The sequence below is a fragment of the Taudactylus pleione genome, unplaced genomic scaffold, assembly GCF_031769625.1.
Source record: "Taudactylus pleione unplaced genomic scaffold, aTauple2 ptg000191l, whole genome shotgun sequence".
Classification (NCBI taxonomy): domain Eukaryota; kingdom Metazoa; phylum Chordata; class Amphibia; order Anura; family Myobatrachidae; genus Taudactylus; species Taudactylus pleione.
In genome coordinates this window covers 61504-82881 of record NW_028284593.1, presented here as the reverse complement: position 1 = coordinate 82881, position 21378 = coordinate 61504, and the positions used below count along the sequence as shown (strand labels likewise).

At 43.6% G+C, this 21378-nt stretch overlaps 1 protein-coding gene across 1 annotated transcript in view; it reads left to right on the top strand.

Annotated features, from left to right (window-relative positions):
- The window catches only part of PPIL2 (peptidylprolyl isomerase like 2), a 60958-nt gene that overhangs the window by 1058 nt on the left and 38522 nt on the right, over positions 1 to 21378 (top strand). Inside the window, exons 2-6 of the mRNA XM_088476706.1 lie at positions 3220 to 3269; positions 3383 to 3428; positions 16140 to 16202; positions 18454 to 18505; positions 21176 to 21227. Coding sequence (XP_088332832.1) covers positions 3220 to 3269; positions 3383 to 3428; positions 16140 to 16202; positions 18454 to 18505; positions 21176 to 21227 — 263 coding nt within the window. The remainder of the gene's footprint in view (positions 1 to 3219; positions 3270 to 3382; positions 3429 to 16139; positions 16203 to 18453; positions 18506 to 21175; positions 21228 to 21378) is intronic.

Genomic DNA, 21378 nt, shown 5'->3' with positions numbered 1-21378 from the left:
CAGAAATGTAAGCAGGAAATATCTGTGATATCTCCTGCTTTACGCTCTTGAAGATTGGCACGAAAACGTAATTTCTACAATTGCAGGTGAAAATGTTCATTTTTACATCCTTTTGTAGAAATTAAGTGATGATGAAAAGACCCCCAAGGGTGATATTTTTCAGGCTACACAATGCTCTTGGTTAATATTTTTTATATTGAACTGATTAAGGATCTACAGGTCAGGGCTTACTACTGTACAACTGGGTGACCAACATGTAAGATAATTAGGGGGTCTACTCATGAAGATTTCATTTATTGAATTGTACTTTTCACTATATATTGCAACATTTTGATGCGATATATAGCTTAAGTAGCAACTCATATATACTTACCTATTCTGCGATGCGATCCAGTATCCAGGGCTCTAGCGATGCAGTCTTCTCCTGCCGTCCTCTTCATTCAATAAGGCTGCGTACACACCTGTAGTTATATCTGTCTGGTGGGAAGGAAAATCTGGTCCGTTTTCCAGTATTTGGGAGCTAAAGCCTCTCTATGAATAGATGAATGCAGTGAAAAGCCCTGTTTTCAGCTTAATAGGTCTTTTAACTGCTACATGAAAAGACTCTTTAGAGCCAAAAAAAGTATCTATAGATATCGCAAAGAGTCATGATCCCCAGATCTCCCCACATGCCCCTCACATGACCGTCAGTTCATGTTAATCAGATCTCATTCAATGCTCTTTATATGCCTTAACACCTCCCCACATGCCATCAAGCCTCCATATATGACCTTTATATCCCCATCAGAACCCTACCATGTGTGCTGTTTGTAGGATTGAATATTGATGGTTAGCTGATGATGTTTGATTAGTTTACCATCAATGGGGGAGGATTATGCAACTGCGGTCTGCGCAGGCATGACTGCAAGTTCATTGATGGTTCAACCATCTATGGTTTTGCGACAGTGGTTAGAAACCATCGATGGAAGAACCTTCGATGTACAACGATAGCTGCTTGGCTTTCCTGGGTTGTGTAGAGTAGGTTTTGCAGTTCAGTTTTGGTTGTATTTTTTTACTAAAGTGTGGGTTTTTAGAAGTGGACTTGTTGCCCGTAGCAACCAGTCGGATTCTAGCTATCTTCTTCTAGAAGGTGCTACATAAGTGATAAGTAAAATCTGATTGGTTGCTATGGGCAACAACACAACTGCACTTCTAAAAATCTGTACTGTAGTAAATATTCCTCTAATAACTTTGATTGTGAGCAGCCGTCTGGAGCCTAATTTGCCTTACTGGAGCCCATGGAGCTGTGAGCCTCATTTTCAAGTTTAAACGGTGTCATGCAGCTCCTCTACCACAGCTGTGCATGTTCTATTTTTGATTTATTTGTGTTTTTGGTGCATTGATGAGTACTGAGATAAATTGATTCAGTGTGTTAAGCTGTGCCAACGGATCTGCCGACACAGCGGCCTATCGGCTAAGCTTTACAGACTTAACGATCAGCTGCTCGATGTGTGTTCCCTGACATCACAACTGGAAGGGCATTTGTCCCTTCAGCAAGTGTATTGGCGGTCGGCTGGGCGCTCATACACACCAGCAGATGCACTGATATGTCTGCAGATATATTGGCCATCTGCTGTGCTGCAGAGCAGATGTGATGTGTCTGTGAATGACCCACACCTGCCGACGCACCCGCGATATATTGGCCATTTGATTGAATGGCCGATATATCGCCCAGTGTGTACCCAGCTTAAGACTAGCATCTCAGATGCTGTTGGGATGTGATTTATTTGCCCAAAATTGCAATGCAATAACTGACTACATCCCAAGTCTGTATAAAATATTGCATGCAGGGACAGATCTTGTGAGAAAGCTCTGTCCCTGCTAATCCTCTCCCTGCACTTCTCAGGGTATTTTTTGCAAAAAATATTCTGAGTGTGACCACGCATACGCCGTCTGCTATTCCCCCTTCTCCCCCACTAAGCTGCCATATCAGCTGACCTCCGGGCTCCTGCTCTGTGACCGGGGAATCTGACTTGTGCTGTAAACTGTGATGCCGGCTTACAGCACAAGTTAGGTGTCGGGGTCACATAACAGAAGCCCGGCGATCAGCTGACCAGAGTCACAGAGGAGTTCACCGTATCACAGATCAATGATCCCTTAGGTGCAGGTAAGTGTTTTTCTTTACTATGATCAGCTTGTGGTCTATTTAGACACACAAAGCTGATCACAGGCATCGGCTCCCAATTAGAGCAGAGCAGGAGCTGGTGAAACGGGGAAAAGCCCTAATAACACCATTTCCAGGTGGTGTTATTATCACAAAGCTTCCCCATTATTTTTTCACAATTTTATTTTAGTAAATCTGAGACCGATCGCATTTCTCATTAAAACTATGAGAAATGCAATCTGCTCCCTAAATAATGTGAAATGAAGGGCTTGGAGTAGTTTTTTATGAAACCTTCTCCAAAAGCCCTTTAATACATTTTAAGTGATACTGAAATAATGAGAAAAGGATATGAAAACACAATAATATTGATAAATATGCCTAATAGTGTACTGTGTATCTCCATTTAATTTGGTAAAACATTATTCATACTGAGTATATATAGCTATATACTGTAGGGTATTATTGAAAAGGTTCTGACACTAAGGAACCGGCATGATTTTGGTGATTGTGCCACTAAATTGCAGTTTTAAATTTATCAGCGAAGTTGCTGAAAACATGCCCTCATAGTGTTCAAATGTGCTGCACTCACCCACTGTGTTACGACAACGTCAAGGTACTCTCCCCGATAGTGGCTACACAAACGGCACAATGAAGGTGGCTTCATTGCTAATCATTTTTTTTCTTTTAGTATGTTAGTGTGATAACTCTCTCTTGATTATAGAAACCTGCCTCCCTTGAAAAGACCTTCTGGTTAAAAACATATGCATGCCTTCTGGGGTGCCATAGGACTCCTGATGCTTATGTTGTGGTGCTGACAGTTTTCTTGGGATTTGTTAGGATTACATGATTATGTGATACTGGTAAAATGGACCCAGCAATGGTCACCTCAGCCTGCCTCCGTCCCACCCCCCTCCCCTTTCTATTGTGGGTGCCAGGTGAGTGGAACACTGCAAAGTGATGCTTGTTTTTTACAAGTAGAACATTTTCTATATTAGATGCTAGTATGGGCCACTATATTCCCACTGTTGTGGTGTTTTTTAGTATATGAAGTATAATTTATACCGTTACTTCACTAGGTACATCACCTGTGCAGAGTACACACACTTCTATGGAGGAAAGAAACCAGGTAACCTGTAATTGAGAAATGTACTGTTTTCTTTGCCTTTGGTACATAAGTTTTCCAAGTGTTTTATATTTATAGATAAATTAAGATTTCTTCACTCCTCCTTTCATTTACAGATATTCCAAAGTCAAACTTCAGGCGGTTACCATTTGATCACTGCAGGTGTGTACCCCATTCTGCTGTATTGTTGGTCATCTATAAAAATTTAATAATTGTAGGTGTTTTAAATTCCCCACATTCTGTTTTATGACCATTGTGTTTGTACTTTTACATATCATTACTGCTATTAGACAATTTGTGGCCACTTTCAGGTACAGTAGCCCAAAGGCAAATTGATCCCACATTTGCCATCAAAGCTGCCTAAATTTATCGGGGCATTGATTAAACCGCATACAGTGTACAGTACGGTGATGCTAGCTCATGTCCACTACAATGGGTCTATGTTGTCTACAATTTATGGAGTAATTCTAAACGAATGCTCCATCTCATCCCACATATTATTAATCAGTTTAAGGGTGTTAAACTGAATCTTTTATCATATCCAAGGTGGCATTCCATTTTGCTGAAAAATACTATCTGCACATTGACACAGCATTCATATATCCTGTAGCATTCAAGAGGTATGCTACGTGTACTAATAGATCCAAAGTCTGTCACAATCATACACCTCATGTTTGTCAGTCTGTGTGGTTAATGCTCATCACTATCAATTCCTGCTTTAAAGCTAATTTCACTATATCTTGATCCATCAATTCCAAGCAGCAAGAGCCAGGATTCATTACACCAGCCAGTGTCTGTCATCCACCTCTGTCTCTTTCATGGTTGCTACAACCACATATTCTTAATTTTAGGTGACAAACTTGAATTTAGTGGATTAGCTGCATTCATGACAAGTTACAATGAACTCGCCTTGTGACATGTTGGTTTTGACTGCTGTATTGCTCTCTATTGTTGGTTGGCTGACTGCAGGGCATCATATACTCTGTAAAAAAAAAAAAAAAAAAACTCTTTAATAGTCCCCAAAACCAGGACCCCTGTTGGCTGTGTGTTTAGAGTGATCAATTTTTGGGTCACCAACAATGTTTGTTATACTGTTACCACATCTGGAATGGGGCAGTTCACTTAATATAGCAATGTGTGTACATAATGTAGCAACAGGGGCAGCATCTAATGTTATTGGTGATGTGACATGATATTGAGTTCAATCCTTGTTTTGAAGATCTGAGAACAGGGTTGGTTTAAAAACCATGGTTTAAAACAATTAAAATTTTGTTTTAAGCACTCTTGTTTTGTTTTTTTGTTTTTTTTATTATGCAGTGACTACAGGCACCGAGCCGTGACTTCTTAAAAATAAAAAAAAATAAAAACTATTCTAAGGGAATCCCCTTGGTAATGTTCCACATTCTTGTTGCTTGAGGTCTTCATTTGAGTGAGCTGAACTAATTCAGTAAATTCACACACAACCTAGAAATAGGGAGGGTGGCAGGGTGAACCAGATCAGAGAGGTACTAAATCTGCCTAACATAAGCTAAGACTCCACAAAATCCTCTCCTAGCAATCTTATAGGATAGGATAAAACCACAACTAACCATCTCATTCTTGAAGGGTAAACCACTCCAACACATTAAAGAGGCAATACACAGAGAAACACCTCATGGTTTAATGCTCCTTCATGTTTATTTCTATTCAAAACCTTCAGTCCTACTGAGATGAGTAGAAGAAAGAAAGACTGAACTAAATGTAATAGCTTGCGGTCCCCACAGTGGCTGAAGATTGCAAGCTATTACATTTAACCCTTAAGCTGGCCACACATCAGACCAACTTTCCTCCAACCAACCAACTGACCAACCATCCAACTTGTCTGTCCAACTAAAACGCTTCCCCACACATCTAACCAACTTTTCATCCAACCAGCCAACCTGCCAACTTTTTCATCAGACCAGCCAACTTCTGTCAAACTTGTGATGTCACAGAAGTAGGCGGGCAATGTCTACCTACTTTTGCATGTTTCTGCATCCACACTCAGGATTTTGTCCGGATCCCAAACGCAGGTTGTGTGCTCGTGGTGAAGTGATTGCAGATGGGAGGGGTGCGAACAGAGGAGACTGTGCTGTGTGGGGGCGTTGCGGACAGGGTTGACTGTGCTGCTGTTTGAGGGGTAGGGGGGTTGCAGACAGGGGAGGCTGTGCTGCTGTTTTGATTGCAGATGGGTGGGGTGATCGCGAAGGGGTGGTGCGAACAGGGGAGACTGTGCTGTGTGGGGGCATTGGAGACAGGGTTGACTGTGCTGCTGTTTGAGGGCTAGGTGTAGTTGCAGTCAGGGGAGGTTGTGCTGCTGTTTGGGGAGGGGGGATTTGCAGACAAGTGAAACTGTGCTGCATGGGAAAGAGGTTTGCAAGGAAGGGAGACTTAAAACTCCCTGGCTACTGGTATGTAGCAGATATTTGGCACAGCAGGAGGTTGTGCTGTGCTGCCCCCAGCCAGCCCCTGTGACATATTGTACATCCAGCAGCTTGTGCCTGTCTCCTGCCTATATACATGGCACAGCACACAGACAGCTGCAATGTGGAGGTCTCATACCTGTGGCCAGTAATATCCTTCCTATTACAACGCCGGCAGTCAGTCCCCAGACCAGTAACAGCGCTATATGGGGCGGGGTCAGCAGCAGACAAAGCCTGTTCCTGACAGGGTCATGATGTGACAGTGGCTGAACGGCAATGATGGACTACCGCAGCCTGTCCCTGAGCTTCCTCTTGTTGTACCGCCACTGCTGCCACCATGGATCGTGGACTGGCAGGGGCAGACTGATCCGGCACTGATTGACTGCCGCAGCCTGACCCTCCCCTCGATGTACCACCGCTGCTGCCGGCGCTGACGACGGGACCCGCTGACGACGGGACCCTCTGCTGCCGGCGCTGACGACGGGACCCTCTGCTGCCGGCGCTGACGACGGGACCCGCTGCTGCCGGCGCTGACGACGGGTCCAAATGCTGCTAAAAAGGTGAGTATGACAAAGTGGGCGGACACTGCCAGGCAATGTCCGCCTACTTATCGTTCAGTTGGGGGGAACTTTCCCCCTACACTAGAACCATAGTTGGTGAAAATCAAACATGTTTGATTTTAACCAACTAGTTGGAACAACCGTTTATGGCCGTTTTTCAGTGTGTGGGAGCAAACGGCTGACTATCGTTTGCTCCCACACACTAGACGATTATCATTCCAACCAGCCAACTAGTTGGCTGGTTGGAACGATATCGTTCTGATGTGTCGGGGCCTTTAGTCTTGCTCTTTTTTTTTTTTTTTTCAAATTCTTTATTTTGAATGGTCAGTCATAACAGAAAAATAAACATCAAAACCATGTCATTGACAGCAGAACAAAAAACAATACAAATATCTCTGCACAATCAAAAATAAAATCAATTAGAGAAAAAAAAGATATAATACAATCTGTGAATAGTGACATCGGATATAAATTGATAACCAAATTATTAATACAAATAAGCACTTGGATAAGAAACATCCATCGCAAAATAGAAGTCATGGGGGGGATAAGTGGAGGGAAAGGAAGGAGTTGGGGAGGGAAAGGGAGGGGGAAAATGACCACATGAATAAATGGAATAAAAAATATCAGATTAAACTGAGAGAAATAAAAGGTAAATATGTAATAGCGATGGAAAGAAAAAAAAAAAGAGTGAGGCGAAGGAGTCTGCAGCTACCACCCATGGAGTCAGCAGCGACCACCCATAGTCTGGCTCTTTTTTGGTGATGTAAACATTCCAAATAATTTGGATTGTTAATGTTAGAAAGCATTAAAACATGTTTGATCAAGTTTTCTAGTACACGTCAATTGTTTCACAGTATTAATATAATTGGATGATTTTTTTTTTTTAATTAAAACAATGCAAAAAAACTGATTTAATCAAGAAAATATATATATATTTTTTTCAACCCTGTCTTAGAATGACGGAGTTTGGGAGCCTCTGCCTTAAACTAATATTTCATGTATTCTTAGCACGTCTTTCTCTCTAATGTAAATCATGGTCTCCAGATGCTTCTAGTGCTAGTAAATGAGTCTCTTGTCCTCAAGTGACAGGAAGTCTACCTGGTGTTGGGATTACTGGCTCCTGTCAATGTGTGAAAAGCAACTTGTGAATGTACAATATATAGCTTTATTGTTAGTACATCACGGACACACATCGATTACTTATCTATACCCTTCGGTTTACACTGGTGGAGGAAACACGGTAGTTGTCAATGGATCAGCACAACCACTCAAACCAGACTTGCAAAGGTAAATTGCATTCACAAATGCATTACATGGCATTATAAATTTATGTGAATATTTAGGCCCTGATTCAGATTTGGGAATAGAGTAAGAGCAAGTAATCTTGGTAAAACCATGCTGCGCTGCAAATGGGGCAGATGTAAAATGTGCAGAGAGATTTAGATTTGGGAGGGTGTGTACAAACTGACATCTAAATTGCAGTGTAAAAATAATGCTGGGTACACACTACACTACATGTGACATTGCCGGCGTCGGGACCCAGCACGCAGTAAGTGTTTGCACACTTGCGGATGCTGGTTCCGATGGTGGGGGGGGAGAGTTACGTGTAATGCTGCATCGTTAGCGACATCCCCCATCGGTCCTGGAATAGGGCCGATGGGTGATGTTGCTATTGAACCGCAGAAGCGCTCATATCATGGGTACACACTAGACGATGTACCAGATATGTTCCTCCTATCCACGGGATCGAACGACATATCTTCTAATGCAGGGGTGGCCAACTAGTCAGAGGCAAAAAGCCCAAAAATATGTGTAGAAATGTCCGAGCCAAGATCATGCGCGTGCCGAAGGAACATGTAAAAGCGTATGCAAACAATCACTGTTGAGGTAACTATTAAAGATAAAGAAAAAGTCAGAACAATATAAAAAACATTGAAAAAAGCAGATCCACATCAAATACACTGAATAAGCCACATCCACATAAAATACACTGAATAAGCCACATCCACAAAAATACATTGGAAAAAAAAAAAAAAAAACAGATTCGCATAATATAATCCAGACCCTCATGTGTCGCTCCCTATACATAAACAGAATCAAATTCAAACTACTCTCGCATATAAAACTCTCAACCATACTTTTCCCTACATCCTCAGCCCATGTATTTGTTATATATTAAAAAAAAAGAATTTTTAAACTAAAATCACATGTACACAGTGTTCGCGCTGAGTGAAAAAAATTGTAGGTCCCAGGGACCCCTCACTTTAAAAAATTGGGGTCCTACACTTCTTTTTCTGGGTCCCGTCACATATTATGGGGGTTGAGGACAGGCAGGAGTTGAAACAGTGCTGGGGCTATGTACCAGTTGGGGTAGAGGGGGTTGGGGTAAAGGCAGGGAGAAATTGGGGTAGAGCTGCAGCTAGAGGGGAGTAAGGGCAGGCAGGGCTGGGGCCAGGGAGGGGTAAATGCACGCAGTTGTTGAGACAGTGCTGGGGGGCAAGGAGAAGGTTAGGGACAGGCAGTGCTGGGTGTAGGGAGGGGGCAAGGGTAGATAGCAGCTAGGACAGTACCTGGGGGGGCAAAGAGGGGGTTAGGGGAAGTGTCGGGTCAGGATAGCAGCTGGGACAGCACTGGGCTAGAAAGGGGGCAAGTGTAGATAGCAGCTTGGGCAGTATGGAAGGTAGAGGGGGGAAAGAGTTGTTAGCAGCTAAGGCACTACTGGGGACAAGGAAGAGGTAAGTGGCAGGCAATACTGGGGTTAGGGTGGGGTAAGGGTAGATAACTAGGGCAGTACTAGGGGGCAAGGAGGGGGTTAGGGGAACGTAATACTGGGGGCATTACTTGGATTAGGGAGGGATTAGCATTGCAGCTGGGGCAGAACTGAGGGTAGGGAGGGGGTAAGGATAGACAGCACATGGGGTACAATTGATGCAGTTATCAGTCCTCCGAATGCACCCTCCTACTGCCCCTATGTAGGAATGGTACCTTAAGTAGCAGCTCTCGGGCAGTATCTTCTTCTCCACAATGTCTGGCTGGGTGCAGCGATATGGCGTGGTGTCTGCCGCGCGGTGATTGGCCGGAGGGCACGCCTCGCGGTGATTGGCCGGAGGGACGGCTGCAGCACACACAGCGCCAGCGCGTCCTGCGGGACCCGATCAGTTTTTAAAACTGGGTCCCCAGGTTGCTGTGGCACGTAAAAACGCGCTATAGCATGTATTTTGTGAACCCTGGTACATAAGTATGCACAGTCTTTGCTCAATACTTTGTTGATGCACCTTTGACAGCAATTACAGCCTCAAGTCTTTTTGAATATGATGCCACAAGCTTGGCACACCTATCTTTGGGCAGTTCCGCCAATTCCTCTGTGCAGCACCTATCAAGCTCCATCAGGTTGGATGGGAAGCGTCGGTGCACAGCCATTTTCAGATCTCTCCAGAGATGTTCAATTGGATTCAAGTCTGAGCTCTGGCTGGGCCACTCAAGGACATTCACAGAGCTGTCCTGAAGCCACTCCTTTGATATCTTGGCTATGTGCTTAGGGTCGTTGTCCTGCTGAAAGATGAACATTGCTGCATTTATCTTTCCCTCTTCCTGACTGGTCTCCCAGTTCCTGCTGCTGAAAAACATCTCCACAGCATGATGCTGATACCACCATGCTTCACTGTAGGGATGGTATTGGCCTGGTGATGAGTGGTGCCTGGTTTCCTCCAAACATAGCGCCTGACATTCACGCCAAAGAGTTCAATCTTTATCTCATCAGACCAGAGAATTTTGTTTCTCATGGTCTGAGAGTCCTTCAGGTGCATTTTGGCAAACTCCAGGTGGGCTGCCATGTGCTTTTTACTAAGGAGCGGCTTCCGTCTGGCCACTTTACCATACAGGCCTGATTGGTGGATTGCTGCAGTGATGGTTGTCCTTCTGGAAGGTTCTCCTCTCTCCACAGAGGAATGCTGTAGCTCTGACAGAGTAACCTTCGGGTTCTTGGTCACCTCCCTGACTATGGCGTTTTTCCCCCGATCGCTCAGTTTAGACGGCTGGCCAACTCTAGGAAGAGTCCTGTGGTTCCGAACTTCTTCCATTTACGGATGATGGAGACCACTGTGCTCACTGGGTCCTTCAAAGCAGCAGATATTTTTCTCTACCCTTCCCCAGATTTGTGCCTCGAGGCAATCCTGTCTCGGAGGTCTACAGACAATTCCTTGGACTTCATGCTTGGTTTGTGCTCTGACATGCACTGTCAAGTGTGGGATCTTTATATAGACAGGTGTATGCCTTTCAAAATCATGGCAAAGGCTGTGAATACGTATGTACTTATGTGATTTCTTAGTTTTTTTTTTATTTTCATTCAATGTGCAAAAATCTCAAGTTTTTACACGTTGTCATTATGGGGTATTGTGTGTAGAATTTTGAGGACAAAAATGAATTTATTCCATTTTGTAATAAGGCTGTAACATTACAATGTGGAAAAAGTGAAGCGCTGTGACTACTTTCCAGATGCACTGTATATTCAAATGGTATAACAAGTTCCATTTCCCTGTATTGGTTATAAGGCACAATGCTTTTTCAAAAATAGGCAAGTATGCATTAGCCTCATTTCCTCTCACAGTCCCTCCCACCCGCTCTGCTTTCTCTCATCCTCAGTATTTCTCCCAGGCCACTTCCAACCTGTGGAATGCCCTCCCATGCATTTCCAGCTTCCCAGACTTCAAACGTGCTCTTAAATCTTTGTCACTCCTCCCCCTAATCTCCAGCCCCTGCGCACCAGCGCCGATGGCAGATGTCGCGAACGATTCAGCATTACTCGTAACGCCCCCCCCCCATCGGAGTGTGTAAACACTTACTGCATGCTAGGTCCCGACGCCATGTAGTGTGTACCCAGCATTATTTTTACACTGCAATTTAGATGTCGGTTTGTACACACCCTCCCAAATCTAAATCTCTCTGCACATTTTACATCTGCCCCATTTGCAGTGCAGCATGGTTTTACCAAGATTACTTGCTCTTACTCTCTTCCCAAATCTGAATCAGGGCCTAAATAATCACATAAATTTACAATGCCATTTAATGCATTTGTGAATGCAAGTTACCTTTGCATGTCTGGTTTGAGTGGTTGTGCTGATCCATTGACAACTACTGTGTTTCCTCCACCAGTGTAAACCGAAGGGTATAGATAAGTAATCGATGTGTGTCCGTGATGTACTAACAATAAAGCTATATATTGTACATACACAATTTGCTTTTTCACACAGTGACAGGAGCCAGTAATCCCAACACCAGGTACACTTCCTGTCACTTGAGGACAAGAGACTCATTTACTAGCACTAGAAGCATCTGGAGACCATGAGTTACATTAGAGAGAGAGACTTGTGCTAAGAATACATGAAATATAATCTGTAATCAATCCCAGGATGCACCAGTCCTTCCCCCTATACCCCATCCACAGCCTGAGGGCACTTCAGTTTTGTTGGTGTCCGGCATGGAGCTGTACCACCATTATAACTGGGGACTGCCTTATGCAGCCCAAACTTTTTTTTTTTTTATTTAATTTTTTATTTCTACCAGAAGACTGACACTCAGTGACTGAGTAAACAGTGCAGAGCTGGGAGCAATGTGCAGGCGGGCATGCAACGTGGTGTACGTGACCTATATCACACCGCCGTGTCGCCATAAGTCATGGCCTGGGCGCGCCTGAGCCTCCCAGAAGAGCCCAGCACTGCCCGGGCCAGCAGTACAAGTATAATCAACTCAGTCTGCACTGACCTAGTGTGCCACGCCACAGTGGTTGAAAAACGCAGCTCTACAGCCTTGCAGCAAATGCTACAAAGGGAAAAGCCTTTACCTACTAAACCCTCTAAACGTGCTCTGTTATCCTTCCAGTCAGTTATCTTATTCTGACATCTCATCTGGGGAGGCAGAAGATGTAGACCTCTCTCACTCTGACTCCATCTCAGGAGAAGAGGACCCACCCTCTAAACTAGATATACCTGCTCTTCTCAGAGCTGTAAAAACCATTTTACAAATAGAGAATGAACCTGCCCCTAAGAAAAAGAATGCACTTTTTAAACGACAAAAGGTAGTTTTAACAGAGGGCCTGATTCAGAGCCGGACGCTATTTGCGCTCGCTCTTTCAGAAAAAGGGGCCGGCTATTTAAATTGAGCGCTCGCTCTTTGTGGTCTGTTGACGCCTCTATGTCTGAGCGAGCGAACGAAACATGCGATCGCTATTTTGTAAGGATGCCCCCTGGCCACTCGCATCCTACGTCATCTCCGCTATTTTTTAGATTAATCGAGTACATCGAAAGGCGTCTGAACTGCTCGCAGGGCTTGTGGTTGGATTTTCCTACCGCAATCATGCGAACAGTTCAGGCTAAGAGACAACCTAGTGACGTGGCCGATGACGCTGCTTTGTTAATTATGCACACCCTTAAAACGCCCGTTTTGACCGTTTGGCACGCCTGCGTTCGGATCTCCACTTCCCGTTTTCAAGCACCTTCCCCTGTTTCCACCCACAAACGCCTCATCCTGTCACTCAAATTAGCAGGCACTCGCTATTTTGCGAGCGCTCGATTTCCGACTGCACTGACTGGTTGGCGCATGCGCATTACGACCCATACGCATGCGCAGATGTGCGAACATCGCGCGGAGCGAACGAGTGGCTCTGAATCAGGCCCAGAGTTCCCTCAATCAGACCAGCTATTGGATCACATGAGTGAAGCATGGAATATGCCTGGTAAAAGGTTTCAAATTCCAAAACTGTTCAATTCTTTTTACCCTCTTCCAGCTACTGATTGCACTAAATGGGAAGTTCCCCCGTTGGTGGATTCTCCTGTAACTCGTTTGTTTAAAAATGCCACGTTACCCATTCATACTACTACCTCCTTGAAGGAGACTACAGATAGATGTATAGAATCTTGTCATAAATCTATTTTCTCTCTTACAGGAGCTATTACTCGTCCTGCTAGGGCTACTGCCTGGGTGGCTAAAGCCATTGAGAGTTGGGTAGAGGCCTTAGAAGAAACACTTCCCTCTGTTATTTCAAGGGAACAACTCTCCTGTGTACCTGACATTAGGGATGCAGCCTCCTACTTAGGTGAGGCAGCTATGTATATAGCTATCCTGGCCTCCAGGATAGCTTCCACTTCGGTAGTGGCCCGCTGTATCGTTTGGCTCCATTCCTGGAAAGCGGATTCATACTCAAAACGGGCTCTGGAGTCTCTCCCTTATTCGTGAGACATCCTATTTGGTCCAGAGCTAGATAAAATTGTTACTACTTTGGCAGCTTCCAAGACCGCGTTCCTGCCCTCCACCTATAATACAAAAAATAGGACGTCATCCTTTCGCCCTAAAGGAAAAGCCAAGGGTCAATCTTTTCCATGGCAACAGACATCAGCCAAGGCCTCTAAGCCTAGGGCCAAACAGGCCTGGGCTACTAGACGTCCACCTGCCAAGTCTGCAGACAAACCTGCAGCCTGATGGGGCAGGCCTCTCCTGGGGGCTCCCAGGGTGGGAGGCCGACTTCTTCAATTCGCCCAGGTTTGGCATCAAACCACATCAGATACCTGGGTAAGAGAAGTGGTCTCCCACGCATACGCCCTCTCCAACAGTTCTTTTGCACAGGAACTTCATCAGACTCAACCAAGGCCCTGCTGCTATACAAAGCCATTCAGTCCTTACTGAATTCAGGAGTAATAATTTGGGTCCCCCCCTCTCAATGGGGCAAGGGCTATTGTTCTACCCTTTTCTTAGTTCAGAAGCCCAATGGGTCTCATCGGCCTATTCTCAATCTCCAATCTCTGAACAAGTTTCAGGGTGCCAAGTTTTGTATGGAAACTCTCCATTCTATTATCCTAGCTATGGAGCCTGTAGAGTTTATGGTATCCCTGGACATTCGGGACGCTTACCTACATGTACCAATAGCGCCTTTTCATCAACAATGTCTCTGGTTTGCTGTATTTCAGCTACATTACCAATTTCAGGCTCTGACGTTTGGCCTCTCAACGGCTCCTTTTGCTGTTGGCAAGCTCCCCAGAGACTCTTCAATGCCATCTGCAGGTAACCATTACTTTTCTACAAATTCACGGTTGGCTGATCAACTAGAAAGTCTTCTCTGACACGCTCTCAAACCGGGCCGGCTCCAGGGGTAGTCGCGCCCTGTACCGGCTCGGTTTAAAGCGCCTGTAGTAGTTCGTGATCGTGTCCTAATTACCATAGGCCATGCCCCATAAGTGATGTTATTTGGGGGCGTGCCCACTTGACACTCCTCCCATCTAACGTCAGGCTGCGGGAGAGCACAGCACTCTGTCACTAGCTCCCTCAGCCCTCTCCCATCACTGAATGGATGCTGCGCTCATGCAGCATCCATTCAGCTACTCCGGAGTCCGGCACCACCAGCTGCAGTGGTGGGGTGCCCAACCTCCTGGTTTGACCACCCGTGGGATACTTAGGCCCACGGGTGGAACAATGGGACAGTGCTGTCCCGCTGAAATCGGGATGTTTGGGAGGGGGTGCGCCCTCTATGGGAACACCCTTAGAGCCGGCCCTGCTCTCAAAGGATGGAGTTGGGAGCCCTCCTGGACTAGAGTTCTTTGAATCTTCCTGACCGCAGACAACATTTCAGCACTACACTACAGACTGTGCAGACTGCTTCACAATCGCAGTGTTGATTCACTCTGCAATTCAGGCCTTGGGATCAATGGTGTCCACCTTCGACATGGTGGAGTTCGCCCAGTTTCTCTCCAGGCCCCTACAACACCTGATCCTATCCAGGTGGAACGGGCTACCCCATCTGCTCAAATCCCAGACGGTGAGCCTCCCCCAAGAGGTTCGCCTATTCCCTAGCCTAGTGGCTACAGACTCCCCATTTGAACCAGGGTCGTCCCTTTTGGATACCAGACTGGGCTCTCGTCACCACGGACGCAAGCCTCCGACGGTGGGGTGCAGTAACCAGCTAACAGACTCTGGCCAGATGGATTCGCATGACTATCTCACAGACGGGCCTTCCTGTGCCGACTACAGTCTCTGCTCATTCTACTCACACTGTGGGTCCTTCGTGGGCCGCCCGGCGTGGCGCCTCAGCTGAGAAGCGATGCAAGGCGTCCACCTGGTCTTCTGTCCACACCTTTCTTAGGTTTTATGCATTTGATACATTTGCCTCTCAGGATGCTTCCTTCGGGTCTAGGGTTCTATCAGCGCAGGAGTGTTCCCGCCCTTAAAACACTGCTTTGGGGCATCCCCAATGTCTCCATGTGGAGTCCTATGGACCCTGAAGAAGAAAAGGAGAGTTATGGTAAAACTTACCTTTTGTTAACTCTTTCTTCAAAGTACACAGGTTCCACAGGGCACCCGCCCTGACGCACCTTGACCCACCTTCTGTGGGTTTCTTGTCTAGGTCACTGTGTGTGTGTGTGTGTGTTCAGTGTACCGGTTTTCCTGCTCTCCTACCCTGCTCCTGCCTTGGACTTGTTAACAAAACTGAAGTGCCCTCAGGCTGTGGGGGAAGGATCCTGGGATTGAAAAGCTTTGCTGTTGGTGTCTGGTCCTCCAGGTCCCAAATACACCCCATTGTCTCCCTGTGGACCCTATGGACTTTGAAGAAAGAGTTGTTGTTTTTTTTTTTCTTTTTTACCGTAACTCTCATTTTTTCTTTTCTTCTAATGCTAATTGCATGTTGTAATTATGTATTTACAGTATGTAAAGTTGTGGAATTGTCTGTAATGGTTTTGTCCTTTGTGCTATTTTTTGTATGTTCTATCCCCTTTGCTTGATCCTATCTTATAAATAATAGATGATCTTTATCACCTTGCATATTTAAGTTAGGTTTATCTGATTGTAATTTGTCTTCATATTAAATTATGCATTTTCCTTTTCAGCTTGTCCTTACAGCCCTTTGAATATCCTGTTTGCACTCCTGATGGAATAGTGTTTGATCTTCTGTAAGTATATGCTTTCACTAACTTTACAGTACCTATACAGATCAGTTTGAGGTGACACCATTACACAGTATATACATTTTCTAATACACAATAAAAATAGTAGTTGAATAAATCTGTTTTGTATATTTTCAGGGATTATTAACTATTACGCCAATGTTCTATACAGTGTACATTTTAAAAACTTAGGCCACAATAGTGGCTTGCGGTTTGGAGGCTGAGAAGCCAAGCTGCAGACAATGTTTTTGAAGAGTTTAGTAAACAAATAAGTTATAAAGATGTCACTCTCCACTAGCAAAGGAGAAACAGGCACTAGTGTTGGCAAACATGGCTGGCAGTGGAACAATGGGGAACAAACAGCTTACGGTACCCTTAACTTCCCACAATAAGCACTAGGCCTTACCAGCCTGGTCTGATGACACTTTGGCAGGGACACACACACAGGTTAGTCAGCACACGGCTTGGATTCCCAGGAGGATTGAGCCCACAAAATAAATGCGGGCTCCTCCATGCTGATAGCACTAGGGCTATTCCCAACACACCTGGGCAGTGGGTGTTGGGTTAATGGTGATAATATAGAAGTATAAGATATATATACAAATATATATATATATATATATATATATATATAATTTTTTTTATTTTCTTTTTAACTGGCAAACTAGAAGTCCAAGCAGGCCCAATTTAATGGAGGCCAGTACACTTAAAGGACCCTTCAGGGCCCACTGGCACCTACAGTACCAATGTTAAAAAAAATATATTTATATATTTAAAACAAATAGACTCTGCAGAAAAAAATATTTTATTGAAATAAAAACAACCCTTCATTCACCAATGTTATTATTCATCTATATTTCAAAGGTCCATGTAGAATCCATGATACGGAGGCTTAAAGGGAAGAAAAGCAGCCCATGCATGACTAGCTTTGCTAGGCACTCCCGGCACACACTCGCCAACCAGAGGCACTAATCTTATTCTGCCAGTGTTCAGGTTGCATTATCGGTGGACTATTACATTTGCCGACTTGAGCCTTTAACATGGTAAAGATCGGCGAGCTGCGGCAAGGCCATATTGAACGTAGCAGGTTTCTAGCAATTTTGTAACAAAATGGAAAACTTACATTCCTCCCCCTTATGGTTAATTACCAATTTATTAGCACTTAATGTAAATAAGTTATTTACATAGTTCCTATATGAACAAGTGCTGCTTTCAGAGAATATTTAATTATTTCTATAAGTTAATCAGTAGGGCTAAATACACAAATGTGCTATATCCTATATTTACCAATGAGTTGATTTTTATATACATTTTACTTTTTTCTTGCACAATATATGACATAAGATTAAAGGTAAATATGAATTAGATGATGGAATTCTCTTTCAATTAAACGGGTGTAAGACGAAGAAGTGGTTGAGCATTATTATAACAATACCACAGGCAATACTGTACACTTTCTTCTGTGTATTTAATGGGCTTGTGCACTTTTTTCCCCTACTCCCCGTTACTTTATACTGGGAGCTGATTCACTCAGGAGAACAAGTGTTCTGTCAGTTTCCTCCTGCACATGGAGATACAAAGACTCTGACTTTTATTAACAGGGTAAGGGGATCCCTAATGAAAAGGTGTCCAAAACATGCATAACAGAAATGTCACATCATCCCATCACACACAAAACGGGTATCTAGAAGGGGGGTTGGGTACGGGATCTGACCACCGGGGTAGTAACTACTTCCCAGGGCAGCACAGATGGTGTAATAGTTAGCATTACTGCCTCACAGCACTGAATTGTGGGTTCGATTCCAACTATGGCTACCTGTGTGCAGTTTGTATATTCTCCCTGTGCTTGCGTGGGTTTCCTCCGGGTATTCCGGTTTCCTCCCACACTACAAAAATATACCTGTAGGTTAATTGACTCCCAACAAAATTAACCACTATATGTGTGTGTGCGTATGTGATAGGGAATATAGATTGTAAGCTCCACTGGGACTGATGTCAACGGCCAAATATTCTCTGTAAAGTGCTGCGGAATATGTGTGTGCTATATTAACTGGTAATAAATGAATAAATCCCCTAGAAGGGTAACACAGTAATAATGATTATTTTACATTTGTTTGTGTTACAGCTATATAGTTTCTCCCTTTTCCTCTTTATTTTTGAACATATGAATAATCTATAGTATTTCTGAGTGTGAGCATCCCACATACGAATGTCATGAAGGGGCTAACACATTTTAAATTATTTTTTTCCTCCCTAGGAGCATTGTCCCATGGATAAAGAAATATGGCACTAACCCCATCACTGGAGACGTGAGTCTCTGCATTTCTTCAGATATGGTCATATAAACTCCTGGCTTTTCATCTCTCCATGCATTCATGCAGCTTGCTTTGAACCTTTTTATCCTCTAACATTTCTCTTGTATTAGCAATTGCTGAAAATTTTTTTCAGCCCTTAAGTGTTTTCATTTTGTCTCTGATAAAAACATTTTAAGGCAATAGTAAATTGAAACAAAAAATAGGGTAAAATACATGATGCATTTATACAATAATTTAAAAAAAAAATAATTACACATAAATTATAAGTAAAAAAAAAAAAAAGGCGACTCCAAAAATTATAAAAAAAAAAAAAGGCATTATCTTGTTAAATTAGTAAAGAGACATAATTTTAATGACCAAAGTATAAAACTATAGACTTAAAATCTCCATTAATACACATTTGATACTACTCCTCTATAACGTTCTAAGTAATATATAAAAAACGCTGACCAGGTGATATGAATTATTTTTTTGTCAAAGAGGTGTTGAATTGAACGTTAATCTTTCTATAACCTCCTTTATGAAAATTCTCTATGCAGTCCCATTTTTCAACACTAGATGGTGACTGTTAAGCGCAGCCCCATAGGTTTGTATCTGTGCTGTATGTTACTGAAGCACCACTTTCAGCTCTCCAGAAGTTAATGCATTCACAGTTCATAATGCTGCTGGAAAGGTGACTCATAACATGAATATCTGGCCGAGTCGAAATGTGTTTATAAGGAACGTCTGTTTGTGTTAGGCTTAAAGGGTGGTATAGATATGAAGGTTTGCAATAATAAGTTAAAGATTATAATATTTACAAGTATGCTACATTGGAGAATATAGATGTCAGAAAAAAGAAGTGTCTGTTTCATCCCATATCCCTTATCTGTTCTATGGTGAGATTTAGCTTCATGTTGTTATGTTTTGTAGTAAAAGTTTTGAAATCTGAGCCTTAAGGTTTCTAGGATTTCTGTCCCCTATGTCCGTGTGCTTTTACTATCATTTATACTAGGAGGGCACGACCTCATATTTTCGAATTGGCTCTTAGTCCCACAAGTGGTGTGCACATTACTTATGGTGGAATATGATAAATACACTGTATGACATCAGAATTTGTACATAAACAAAAGATAGAACAGGGGAAATAATCGGATCAGGAGGGCCACCAGTGATTGTGCATTGCTTGGTCACCCTGGACTACCAGTTATTGGGGGCTGCTTGGTCACCCTGAACTATATGATCAGGAGGGCCACGAATGATTGTGGGCTGCTTGGTCACCCTGGGACTATCTAATCAGGGGGACCACCCTTGATTGGTGGCTGCTTGTGCACACTGTACTATCTGATCAGGGGGACCACCATTGATTGGTAGCTGCTGGACTATCTGATCAGGATGGACGAGACCCACAAATGATTGGGGGCTACTTGTTCACGGTATGGAAGTACTGGGTGAGGTATTTCAGTGTTGCGTTTCTAATAATAAATATATATGTATATTACCACATCTATTCTGACCCACTTCTTAGCTATTCGGTAATATGTTTCGCCCAGTCTGTCTGCATACTTTGCATATCTGGCATGCTGATGGCGTGTATAAGCGTGCATTACACATGTCAGGCTACATAGGCAGAGGCAGTAAATGTTTCATTTATACCCTGCAGGCATTTGGACAGTATATGAACCTCTTTATTTCAGATATTTAAAAGTGTGATTTATAAAGCTGTAGTGTGTGATTGTCAGGTGTGTAGAGGCGTCCTAGATGGATCCTGCTATGATACTATACAGAGAGATCAGTTACAGTATGGAATCACATTTCAAGCCCCAGAAACGCTGTAGGGTGATTTTGCCTTTGACTTCTGGCTGCATAGTACATTTAATATGTGTACTACCAATTTTTATTTATCCTTAAAAGTAGGCAAGGTCATCATACAAACACCCCCTGCAGGGGACAGTGTCACCAACCCCTCATACTGACAGCACCAGCTTCTTAGAAAGTAGGTCATGGACACTCCACCCTGCTTCTTTTTAACCTGTCCCTTGCCAGGAGAACAGTAATAAATAAAAATGATAAATATTGTTTTACGCTGGTTGTGTTATTACATGTTCACTGCCAGAATTAGCTGTGTTGCATAGAGCGTGCTAGAGAACTTAAAGGGGGTGGGTGTTATAATTCGGGAGAAAACAGTTTCTGAGTAAGAGCAGTAGGATGATATGGATGGGTGGGTGGTAGTAAGGCAGGTTAACTAGTTATTTTCTCCCAGATTATATTCCTTCCTAGTACTACCACCTACATGTGATAATTTACTTACCTACCCCCTCCCCTAGCTAGATCCCTAGGGGCTGGCTACTCTATGCAGCCATTTTATCTGGACCATCCACAAATCAGGTCAGTTCGCCACTTTAAAATTGCGGCTTTTAATAGGTTCTTCCGGTCACCCAGGGCTGTGAGATGAGCAGAGGTGCCCTATACAAGATTGGCTGCACAGTGTGGGCCCTGGGGCTCCGCCATAGCCAAGTGTGTAAAATGTAACAAATAGTAGCACAGCTTTGTAGCAGCCATTCAGGCTTGTATATATAAATGTAGTAGAGCAGTGGATTTCTGACTAAAATAGAGCCCAGTGTTGCAGTATTATTGATGGGCCAAAATGACAACTTTAAAATATAGGTACCATTTTTTGTGCAGAAACTGGAGGCCAAATCTCTGATTAAGCTGAACTTTGTCAAGAATCAGGATGGTAAGTTGGATGCAATTAATTTATCTCTTGCAGTGGTACAAAAAATATGAATATTTTATGTATCATTACTAAGTTCTACTGAACCTCAAACTATGAAATTATTCCTAAAAGTATGGAGACATCTTTTTATAGCTTAATCACTTCATGTTCT